Source organism: Garra rufa, chromosome 7, assembly GCF_049309525.1.
Source record: "Garra rufa chromosome 7, GarRuf1.0, whole genome shotgun sequence".
Classification (NCBI taxonomy): domain Eukaryota; kingdom Metazoa; phylum Chordata; class Actinopteri; order Cypriniformes; family Cyprinidae; genus Garra; species Garra rufa.
This window is the reverse complement of record NC_133367.1, coordinates 22,779,001-22,791,509: the sequence shown is the minus strand read 5'-3', so window position 1 is coordinate 22,791,509 and position 12,509 is coordinate 22,779,001. Positions and strand designations below refer to the sequence as shown.

The following is a 12,509-nucleotide window of genomic DNA, read 5'->3' as shown; positions in this document are numbered from 1 at the left end:
CCTTGAGAAAGGAATTTACTTCCATTTTTTAAATATCCTCTAGGCATGCATGTAATTTGTAATTAATCAGCCATGTGCATTGATAACGTGCATATTTTATAATCTTATTAGTGCACATATGCTTCGTTATAAGAGAACTGTGGTTGTCTGATTTATGCTTATTGAATTAAAATAAATGAATAGTAAATATTTTAGCTAATGTACTGTACTTGTATTATATGTGACCCTGGACCACAAAACCAGTCATAAGGGTCTATTTTTTGAAATTGAGATACATCAATTATCTGATTTTTTATTTTTATCATTTTTATTTTTTATTTTTTGAAAATCTGGAATCTGAGGGTGCAAAAAAATCTAAATATTGAAAAAAATTGCCTTTAAATAGGTCCAAGTGAAGTTCTTAGCAATGCATATTACTAATCAAAAATTAAGTTTTGATATATTTTTAGTAGGGAATTTAGAAAATATCTTCATGGAACATGATCTTTACTTAATACGCAAATGATTTTAGTCATAAAAGAGAAGTAGATAATTTTGACCTATAAAATGTATTTTTGGCTATTGCTACAAATATATCCATGCTACTTAAGACTGGTTTTGTGATCCACGGTTACATATGTACTTATTATTAATTATTAAACACTGGTGTCTTATGATACTGCAGTTGCAATCATTTAATAATAGAAATATGGCAAGAGAGGTTGTACATTAGTCATTATTATAGCTTTAATAGTCATATATCCCAAGGTCTATTTAAACATATGGGGCCACAGAGGAAGATTAAGCCGTACATTTGCATTCTTACCTCCGTCAGTGTTGTTATTTAGCACATTGGGATGTGTTAACTATGCTGAGGAGGATGATGACAGCTTTCTAACATCTTTTTGTCAAGCTGTGATTCTCGCTCTGTGTGATATAATTAAGCCTGTTGGGGATTGTCCAGTTGATGCTAGATATTCTCTCTAATCACATTTTCCTTGTCTAGAGGTCATATTGAAGGATTATGAGCTTAATTTCATCTATTATTTTAACTTGTGTCGTGACCCAGCTAACAAAAATGTGTTCCAAGAAAATTTTGCCAACATTCCTACTAAGTTATGAAAGTGTTATTTCCTAATGTTCTGTAAACGTTCAAAACGTCCAGTTTTTTAATGTTTTTCTTGGTGAACATTACAGGTACATCCCAATTTATACCACTTTCATAATGTTATGAGAACCTTATATTTGAATGTTAAAACACCCATATTTTATGTCATGAGGACGTTCCATAAATCTTATTAAGAATGCTTTATTTAACATTCACATAACCTTTAACACCTTCAAAAAATAAAAATGTTCTCACTTAGCTGGGAACATACCATGCAGAACACTGAAGGAGAACATTCTGACAACGTTTAAAAAACCTGCCCTCCTGAGATTGTATAATTTTCCAAAAATTTAGTTCTAAAAACTTTTCTATCAACATTATAAGAATGTTTCTTAAATACATATGCTGTAAGAACGTTTTCTTTTAACATGATGAGAACAATCAAGTATAAATTACATCACAAAGACATTCTTGTTCTAAGAACATTTTTTACACGACAAGAACAATTATCAGCCTACAAATCACAGCAATCACAAAAAAACAAATCTCATGGCTAAGTTAGAAGCACTGTTGCCTCACAGTAAGAAGGTCCCTAGTTCGAGGCTGGGCCAGGAGGTCTTTCTCTGTGAAGTTTACATGTTCTCCCTGTGTCAGTGTGGGTTTACTCCGGTTTCCTCCCACTGTTTAAAAAAAACATGCAGGTGAGGTTAACTGAAGATGTGAAATTGCCCTTCCCCCAACGTGTGTGTAGATTAACATTACGAAAACCTCAATCGTGTACAAATAACATTTTAAAAAAAGCATTCCGAGAATGTTGTTGTAAGACCTTTTCTCTTACCACTACAAGAACCTCAATTGTGTACAAATAACATCAGAAGAACGTTCCAAGAATGTTGATATAAGGGCGTTTTCTCCTACCATTACGAGAAACCTTAATCGTCTACAAATAATAGAACTGTCACGTGTGAACAATGAAGTCTGGGTCCAAGTGCGGGTAAGTAAGGAATTTAATATAAACAAACAAACGAATAAACAATACAAAAAAGCCAACACGGCAAACACGACAGGAACTGGATCAGAGCAGGAAAACAAGAACATAACTTGAACGGGTATCAAAAATAATGCAGACTCACAGTGTGAAGGACGGGTAGAGAATATAAGGACAAATCATAAGTGTGATCAGCTGGGGAAGACAGGTGACAAAATCAAGGCAGGTGCAACAATCAGGGCAGTGCAGTGCAGGGAAGGGAAAACAGCGACCTCCGGTGGAGGAGGGAAAAGGCACAGCCCAGAGTCATGACAAGAACGAAATTTCTCAGAATGTTTTTTTAAAAGACTTTTTCTCTTACTGTTACGAGAAACTCAATTGTGTACAAATAACATTAAGAGAAAATGTTAATATAACAGCATTCTTAGAAAGTTCTTTTACAGTTACAAGAACCTCAATCGTGTACAAATAACATCAAAAGAATGTCCTGAGAATGCTGTTCAGAGAGCGTTTTCTTATACCATTACGTGAACCTTAATTTGAGACAAATAACATCAAAAGAACGTTCTGAGAATGTTGTTCTAAGACAGTTTTCTCTTACCATTGCAAGAACCTCAGTTGTCTACAAATAATCTTAAAAAAAAACATTCCGAGAATGTTGTTTTAAGACCTTTTCTCTTAACATTACGAGAACTTCAGTTGTGTACAAATAACATCAAAAGAACGTTCCAAGAATGTTGTTATAAGAGCGTTTTCTCTTACAATTATGAGATCCACAATCAAGTACAAATATCATCAAAAGAACATTCTGAGAATGTTGTTCTAAGACCGTTTTCTCTTACAATTACGAGAACCTCAATCACGTACAAATAACATCAAAAGAACGTTCTGAGAATGTTGTTCTAAGACTGCTTTCTCTTACCATTGCGAGAACCTCAACCGTGTACAAATAACATTAAAAGAATGTTCCAAGAATGTTGTTCTAAGACCGTTTTCTCTTACAATTACGAGAACCTCAATCGTGTACAAATAACATAAAAAGAAGGTTCCAATGTTGTTCTAATGCTTATTCTTAACGTTACGAGAATGTACATCAACCACACATAATGTAATTAGAACATGCTATAAACATTATTTTAAGAATGTTCTGACCTAACCTATAAATACCTTAATGAAAGTTGTAGGAACGTTCCCTGTCAGCTGGGGAGGTGGGATATTTTACAGTTTTCTGTGGTCTTGACCGATTAGCAGTTTGCAACACATTATCATTCAGAGCAGTTGCAGAATGCTGAGAAAATGGCATCAACATTGTTTGGAAGAACAAGAAAATGGTAAGAAATACAAAGTTATCTCGTAGCTTAATGTTAGCTTAATGTTAGCTTGGATTGCAGATTAGCACAAGCATTAAGCTAAACAAGTTGTTTTGTTAGTTGTTTTTCTCAATTTCTAAGATACTTTGAATGAAAAATGTCTGCTACACGAATAAATATAACTGTAAATGTTGTAAATTAGCTTCTCTAAACAAGGTAAATTACTTACCTGACTGTATTTCTTATTTATTTTTGTTGTAAGTAGTTGTGTAGCAGTTAGCTATTCATTAGCTATTCATTACGAGAATGTACATCAACCACACATAATGTAATTAGAACATGCTGTAAACATTATTTTAAGAATGTTCTGACCTAACCTATAAATACCTTAATGAAAGTTGTAGGAATGTTCCCTGTCAGCTGGGGAGGTGGGATATTTTACAGTTTTCTGTGGTCTTGACCGATTAGCAGTTTGCAACAAATTATCATTCAGAGCAGTTGCAGAATGCTGAGAAAATGGCATCAACATTGTTTGGAAGAACAAGAAAATGGTAAGAAATACAAAGTTATCTCGTAGCTTAATGTTAGCTTAATGTTAGCTTGGATTGCAGATTAGCACAAGCATTAAGCTAAACAAGTTGTTGTGTTAGTTGTTTTCCTCAATTTCTAAGATACTTTGAATGAAAAATGTCTGCTACACGAATAAATATAACTGTAAATGTTGTTAATTAGCTTCTCTAAACAAGGTAAATTACTTACCTGACTGTATTTCTTATTTATTTTTGTTGTAAGTAGTTGTGTAGCAGTTAGCTATTCATTAGCTAACCGCTAATAAACTCCTTCAGAGTGATAAAAGAGCCGTCTGCTTCGTGCCAAGGTCCTGATCACCATGTTTATTGGTTTATTTTGAATTAACGACCAGCTAACTTGCACATTATTCCTGAATGAACCGTTCATTATGAGAAATTTGCGCTAATGACCAGCTAACTGTACATTATTTCTGAATGAACCATTTGTTCAGGAAGATAAATGAAGTTGTTTTTAAATGTCATTGTATGCTAGTCAGAGGTCAATTAGTGCCATTTATAGCTAAAAATGAATGCGTACAAATCTGATAAAACTACAACGCTGTCTCTTAAAACCACCACACAGGAGATTAGAGGAGAAAAGGGAAAAGTTGAGAAAGAAAGGACAGCAGGTTTCTGGCCATAGTTCAGATCTCTTGAGCATGATGACTCAGAGAAAACCATATATCCCAGAAATCCATCACCCTTTCTTTCTTCCTTTCCTCCCTTGAGTTGAAGTAGCAAGAAGGTACATAGTGGACTGTGGTCCAAAACTGCAGTAGTATTTATTCTCTTTTTTCCCCCCCTTGTAGAGATCTTCTCTGGGAACTCTTTTCTTTGAGAGGTTTCTGTAGCCCTCGGAGCTGTCTGTCCCTGGGCTCCAATTAGTTGCCTTTAATGGTCAGCAAGGGCACTAGAGAGACCCAGCCGAGCAGGAGAAATGAAAGCATGAAGTGTGTCTCTCATCTGGGCTGGACTGTCATATGTTTCTTTACCTTATTATATGGTCTCCCACTCAGCCTCTTCAATTCTGTCTGTCTTTTGTTCTGTTCAGTGGGTTGCTCCTGTTACGCGGTTGCTATTGAACTTCATAACTTTAGAGTGACACAAACACAATTAAAACAACCAGAACATCAGAATTCATTAAATCTTTTGTTGTTAAATCTTTACTTTTTCCTCCAAAATGATGTCACTTCTTGGAGGATTGTGTTGTTAAAGTCATAAAGCGAAAAATCAACCCATTAATTTTCTAAATGCATGTTTTTGTTCTTATTGTGAATGGTTCATCTGTGTATGTTTCTCTTTATTTCTCATATTTTTTCAGGTGAAATGGTTACTATTATTTAGTCTTTTTTTTTTCGATAATCCATTTCTCAACACATTTTCAGATCTACACTACTAGTCAAAAGTATTTGAACAGAAGGTTTTTTTTTATGCTTTTTGAGTCTCTTCTGCTCACCAAGCCTGCATTTACTTGATTCAATGTACAGCAAATACAGTAAAATTTTGAAATATTTTTAGTATTTAAAATAACTGTTTTCTATTTGAATATATTTTAAAATGTAATGTATTCCTGTGATCAAAGCTCAGTTTTTCAGCATCATTACATAAGTCTTTAGTCTCACATGATCCCTCAGAAATCATTCTAATATGCTTGATGTTCAAGAAAAATTGTATTATTATTATTATTATTATCAATATTTATAACAGCTGAGTACTTTTTTCAGGATTCTTTGATGCATAGAAAGATCCAAAGATCAGCATTTATCTGAAATAAAAAGCTTTTGTAACATTATACACTACACCATTCAAAGGCTTGGAGTTAGTATTTTATTTATTTATAGGGGAAATAAATAATAGAAATTAATACTTATATTTAGCAAGAATGCTTTTAAATGAATCAAAAGTGATGATGAAGACATTTATCCTTTGTAATGCGGTTCTTCTGAATTTTCTATTCATCAAAGAAAACTTGAAAAAATTCTAATGTCTTTAACAAAATAAATAGTATATATATACTAAATATACTATAGTATATACTATAAATAGTAAAAATATTTCAAAATGTTACAATTTTTACTGCACTTTGGATCAAATAAATGCAGGCTTGGTGAGCAGAAGAAACTTTAAAAAACATAAAAAATCCTACCGTTAAAAACTTTTGACTGGTAGTGTACATCACAATACAAAAACTTGTGAAGACTTCACTTAACGATTTTAAGAACCTGGATGTTTTTAATTAAAGAGGGAGAAGATTAATGGGTTAACATTCTAACCTGAGTATTAAAATGTTTAAAATTCACCCCCTTTGTATACTTAATTGGAAAGCAGTATGGTTTACATCTTCAAAAATTGTGAATTTAAAATTTGATGTAATATTTTAAGACGTAGTTTAATAGATGGTGAGGACGTGAAAATGTACTGCATAATAAGATGCTAATGGTCTCTTGGTGCTTCTGTTCAGTAGACCAGCATCTCCCAGGTATGATTTGCAATTGCCCTTAGCACTTGGATTATGTTTTATGGCATGGTTTCAAAGTAGATTAGTTGCTTTTAAAGTGAGCGAACTTGTGTGTAGGTGGACGGGGCGTCCTTTGTATGGTGACCTGTATTTAAGAGCACTCCAAAACCCGAGAGAGAAAACTGCCAGAGACTCGGCAGTTTTCGATGGGGCTTTGAAAGCGTTCTAATTTGGGAATCTAATCACACTCTTTCCAACAGCGTTTTAAAACAGGTGCTTAAAAGGTGTGCGCAGAGCTTTATAATCTTGCTCCACAGGAAATTAGGCCTTTAAAATGCTAATTGCCACTCAGCTTCGTTCAACTGGAACTGGATTGTAAACTATGTCATATTGTCTATGTAAACTTGGAGCTGCAAAACCGCTCAATGAGAATATGAATTGTTTCATGCTCCGCTTGCTTCTTCGAGGGCGGGTATCCAGGAAACCGTCGCTATAAGCCAATGCCTGACTTCCACAACTTACCAGGAGCTTTCACCTGCAAATTTAAGTGGCAAGCAAACTCTCGGAGGATTATAATGGCGTATCTTTGTTTTGCATCCCAGCAGGCACTCTTAAAGATTAGAGGCAATGCTGTCAGGATAAACAACAAACCCGATGGAGCGTATGTTCGGGCCACGGGCGGCTCATTGAGGAGGCAGCACATGTTAACATGCATGCGTGAACTTTAGGAATGTTAGTGTTGAAATTTAGGTCTTCAGGAAGAGCTTAAAGGGTTAAGCAAATTAGCAAAGAGCTGTCATGTGAATGAACAAGAATAACTCATTTGAATCAGTAGCAATTTAGGTTTAAATGAAGCACTGACAAGTTTCATACGTTAAGATTGGACTGTTCATAAAACGGTAAAACCTATTTTTGTTTTCATGCCCAATTAGTTCACTTATGTCCTTTTCAATTCCTGAGCAACAACTACTTGTGCTACTTGCCTTAAAACCTGGAACAACAATCTCCAGTGGTGTGCTACTGACATCTAGTGGTGAAAACTGAAAAATATTAGCCTAGTGTCCTACTTCTGAGTCTAAGTCAAGGTCCCTCAAATCTTGAGTTTAGATCCTCAGATTTGAGGATTCCTGGTCTGAATAAACCAGGAGTGTCCAATTCGCTTCTGGAGGGCAACTGTCCTGCAGAATTTAGCTTCAATCCCAATTAAACACGCATGAATTGGCTAATCAAGGTCTTACCAGTCATACTACAAGCTTCCAGGCAGGTTTGTTGAGGCAAGTTGGAGATAAACTCTGCAGGACACCAGCGCTCCAGGACCAAATTTGGACACCCCTGACGTAAACCATAGAATCTGACTAAGGATAAAATTGATCAAACAAATACATTTTTCCACAATTGAGTGTAACTATACTTGGAAATATTCAAAACCACTGCCTAAACTACCATACAAACAAACCAGCGATGTAATATAGATATGGTGAATACTAACTGATATTTTTACTTCCTCTAAAGATGGACCACAGTACATGTCTGACTGGAAAGCCCAGGCTGAACAGCACACATGGCATTAGAGAGGAACTGCATGACTCACAAGAGCTAATATTGTGAGCTACATGCTAACATTAGTTTTTAGCTTCAGCTAAAGTTTGCACTTGTGCCACGATTTGGCCAGTTACCCATATGCATGGCCATACTGGTAATACTCAGATGTAAACAATGGCATAAATAAGATTTTAGCCTAATATTTCACCTACCTGGCTGGAAATGAGAACAAACATATATGTTGTCAAGATTCTTGCCCTCGAAATCCTGGTTGAGTTTGGCCAACCACAAACCCCTTTTGTTCCTCAGTTTTTTTGCACTCTTCTACTTGATTTGTTATAACTGTTTGTTATAACAGTGTATAGTACTCCAAATGTTATTCTTTGTCATGTTTTGGCCTTTACTAATTGGTCGGACTATTATTGACCATTTATGTTCCGTGCCACCAAGTTGGCCGATTGATGACGTGTCGAGAAAACACTCTTTGCTTACATGGTTCTTGTGGTGTTGGTGTCGACATTAAAATGTCTGGCAAAGTAGCGTTTCTTTTAGAAAACTTCAGAACACTAATGTTGAGTATACCTACAAGCAAGCAAATGTGACCCTGGACCACAAAACCAGTCAAAAGAGTACATTTCTTTAAAAATTGAGATTTATACACCATCTGAAACCTGAATAAAGAAGCTTTCAATTACCGTATGGTTTATTAGGACAATATTTGGCCGAGATACAACTCTTTGAAAATCTGGAATCTGAGAGTGCAAAAAAAAGTTCTTAGCAATGCATATTACTAATCAAAAAGTTTTGATACATTTATGGTAGGAAATTTACAAAATATCTTCCTGGAACATGATCTGTACTTAATATCTTAATGATTTTTGGCATAAAAGAAAATCAATAATTTTGACCCATACAATGTATTTTTGGTTATTGCTAGAAATATACCTCTGCCAAATGCTTGCAGTTACCTTCATAGTAACACAAATAGATTTTGGCACCTCGATTTGAGTGAAACCTTTTCCAAGAACTCTTTTCACAGTTATTCTGATTGCTAGCATGTCAAACAGGTGTTTGGACTTTTCTGACTTGAAATACTGCCCCCTATGTGCCGTACAATCCCAACTGTGTCTCTCTCCTTTTGGACCTGGAGTCACCCGCAGCCCATGTGATATGAATTTTACAGGCAACGACAACAGTCTCTGTCTGTAAACTTTTCAAAGCTAAATTTAGCACCGGGTCAAACAGAACAAGGTTGCTTAGCTATTGCATACAAATTATACAACACTCAAAGACTTTAAGAACATGAAATGTTGAGCATAAAATATCAGAATGGACCAGAATGAAGAGGTCGGCATTCTCAGAGAAAATAGGTCAGATCACCACCCTGGCACAAGGGCAACCAGAGGACCGTGTACCCAAGGTGTAACAAACACCAAAATCCCTGTACGTGTGTTGGTGCGTGCACTTATTTATATATCTTCAAACGTCCTCCTTCTTTGGGGAATGACAGGTGGCCCCCCAGCTCCACCTGTCCATCCTTTTCCACAGCCACATGGTGGCGGACGAATCCAGAAAGGGATCAGTCATTCAAGAAATGGCATGCTGAAGTGCCACGGGGCCACTGAAGATCTCTGGACACCGGATCAGACGCAGCTGCCCCCCGGCTGCTATTTTCACTCAGCTTAAAGCACCATGGGCAGCCAGCATCTACGCCATGGACTACCCACAACAACCAGTCTGTCTCTGCACGCCATGAAGTCCACCGCAGGGGAGCACGAACATCTTGCGCACGATACCCAGAGCTTGCCCTCAGACCCCGATGAGCTGGACAGTGGCAGCGAAAGCTCTGAGAAATCCACCGGCGCAGGGAGTCCCATGCGGGGCCACCGGGAAGCGGGGAGACGCAGAGGGGGTCGCAGACTCGCAGGAGTGAGCAAACAACGGCAGGCAGCTAACGCTCGGGAGCGAGACCGCACTCACAGCGTCAACACTGCCTTCACAGCTCTGCGAACCCTTATCCCTACAGAGCCGGCTGACAGGAAGTTGTCAAAAATCGAGACCCTGCGATTGGCATCGAGCTACATTTCACACTTGGCCAACGTGCTTCTGCTAGGGGAGGACTGCAGGGACGGGCAACCGTGTCTGAAATATCATAACATCTTACAAAGCAACACCAACCTCAAAACCCCACCAGTCCGACCCATCTGCACCTTCTGCTTGAGTAACCAGAGGAAAGTGGTGAGTTCTTGATGGCGGTGGAAGTGCCACCGGTTAAGTTTGTAAATGTTTTTTTTTTCTCGAGAAATTCACTTATTTGGTAATGATTTGTTGTTACTTGCCAGAAGTGGCTTTTCCTGTTTTGTCCCTGAAGTGTTCAACTGCAATAATGCATGCCTACGTATTTCACATAGAACTGCAAACCAATTGTTGTACAGGTGTGAATACTAACACCTTTCAATTATCATCTACTTCTGCAGCTTAGAGATGGAGAAAAGCACACAACTGCGTGACAGAAGTTCTCTGACTGACCTCTGCTAAGCACGAGCTCCCAACGTCTGAATGTTTACATGTAAAGAGACATTGCCTTGCACAGAGACTAAACATTTTGCTGTATGTTATTTTATAAATCTCTGAGGACAGACAAAACGAGTGCCAAGAAGAGAGACAAATCTGCACTTTCTCTGCATGTGTCCACCTTATCAACTGTGTTTTGGTTAATGTAACCGGAGAATATCTGTAAAGTTGCACCTGGTGGGAGGCTATTTCAGTATCAGATATAGTAAGCCACACCATCCCTCGCCTTAAAAAACAGTCTTGTGTCTGCCTCTTGCACGTCACATGATGGTAATTGAAACCTTGCGGTTTGCAGTGGTCGCTGTCAGTACAACGGCGGGTAAAAATCTCATCCCCTCCCTCTTGCCTCCACATCTACGCCGAGATCATGATCCCAACATGGCTCTCGGGAGACTGTAAACAACATTCTAACGTCAGCATGATAATTTGTGTTGGGCAAAGCATGCAAAATATTTATTAGAAGTTCAAGTGGCACATGACCGAGTGCTATAGGTGGAAGTATTTCGTAATCTTTCGAGTCTTGGGAACTCTTGTTGGCCAAGGTACATGATCTCCAACACGAGCCTTGGGTTATGATCCTGACACCAAATGCTACTCTAAGTCCTTGCGGTCATACTTTGAGTCCACACTTTGGTGACATAATGTTGCGAACCACTGCAGGCTCAGGAAGAGTGATTTCCGAGGTCACAAAGGGCATGCTTGTGCTTCTGAATATTAAAACTCCAAATTCAGTCTTGTGAATTTCACGGAAATTGGAGTGAAGGAACACCACGTGAGCAAGAGTGCCAGCATCAGGACGGAAGCTGGCATTGCATGCATTTCAAGACTTTGGTTGTTGATGTTAGGAGTCCACGCTTAATGGGTCAATTATGCAATAATTTTCCACAAATGTAGCTACGCAATTGCCCCTGCTATTGCAGCTCTTTTGCACAGGACTTAATGGGATAGTTCACCCAAAAATTAATTACTCATGCTGTTCCAAAATCGTAAGAACTTCATTCATCTTTGGAAAACAAATTAAGATATTTGATCAAATCTGAGAGCTTTCTTACAATGGACAGACAACAACGCATCTATCATGTTCAAGGTCCAGAAAAGTAGTAAGGACATTGCTAAAATAGTCCTTGTGGCTTTTGTGGTTCAACCTTACATTTTTTTTTTTTTTTTGAAGCTATGAGAATACAGTTTGTGCGCAAAGAAAACAAGAATAACGACTTCCTTTCCTCCTCAGTCTTTGATTCGCATTCACGAAAGTACTACCTTTCTGGACCTTGAACATGGGAGTCCCGTTGCCATCTATGCAGGGTCAGAAAGCTGTCGGAAACCATAAAAAAAGTCTTAATTTCTTCTGAAGATAAAAGAAGGTCTTGCGAGTTTGGAACTACTTAAGGGTGAATAATTAATGACAGAATTATCATTTTAGGGTGAACTGCCCTTTTTGGGAGAGGCCAGTTTTATTTTGGTAGGTGTTCCAGGATGTGTCCCACAAGTTGGCAAAGGTTTTAAGTTGACAAATGTCTGGAGAAAGTTCAGTAAGCTTCTGTCCTGTAGTGGGCACTAGGGTCAAGTACTCTTACTGGAACTCCACCTGCTGGACCTTTTGTTTTATTGTTTACATTAACAGAATTACTTGGAATTTGAGCCAAAGGAAAAAAAAAAAAGTGCAATGAAAGTACCACATATTGTACTGGAACTACTGAATGATGACAAGGCTTTTGTGAATATTTGCACTTTTTACCCATTTAACCAAATTGAATGGCCAAAATATGTTATAGCAGGAATGTGGCCTACCTTCAGAACATTTTAAACAAGCTGGTCATGTACTAATACTTGAATTGTATACACTTCAAAAAGTGGTCCTTTGCACATACCAAACATCAAACGAGCTGCTATTTAATGATCAAGTTTTTTTCTTTCTTTTTTTTTACGAGGAAAATGTCTGAACTCTGAATTTTTCAAACCATTAAATTATTTTTGAAAA

At 37.4% G+C, this 12,509-nt stretch overlaps 1 protein-coding gene across 1 annotated transcript; it reads left to right on the top strand.

Annotated features, from left to right (window-relative positions):
- The first annotated feature begins 8,661 nt into the window (after positions 1 to 8,661).
- LOC141339126 (transcription factor 15) lies at positions 8,662 to 12,465 on the top strand. The gene is made up of 2 exons (XM_073844760.1): positions 8,662 to 10,192; positions 10,432 to 12,465. Exons 1-2 carry the CDS (start codon positions 9,647 to 9,649, stop codon positions 10,462 to 10,464), a joined length of 579 nt encoding a protein of 192 aa, XP_073700861.1. The 5' UTR covers positions 8,662 to 9,646; the 3' UTR covers positions 10,465 to 12,465.
- Positions 12,466 to 12,509: the final 44 nt, after the last annotated feature.

Bases quoted from the DNA above. Each gene is read 5' to 3' on its own strand.
- LOC141339126 (XM_073844760.1), top strand. From the start codon at position 9,647: ATGGGCAGCCAGCATCTACGCCATGGACTACCCACAACAACCAGTCTG. The intron at 10,193-10,431 runs GTGAGTTCTTGA...CTACTTCTGCAG, and splicing joins TGAGTAACCAGAGGAAAGTG to CTTAGAGATGGAGAAAAGCA.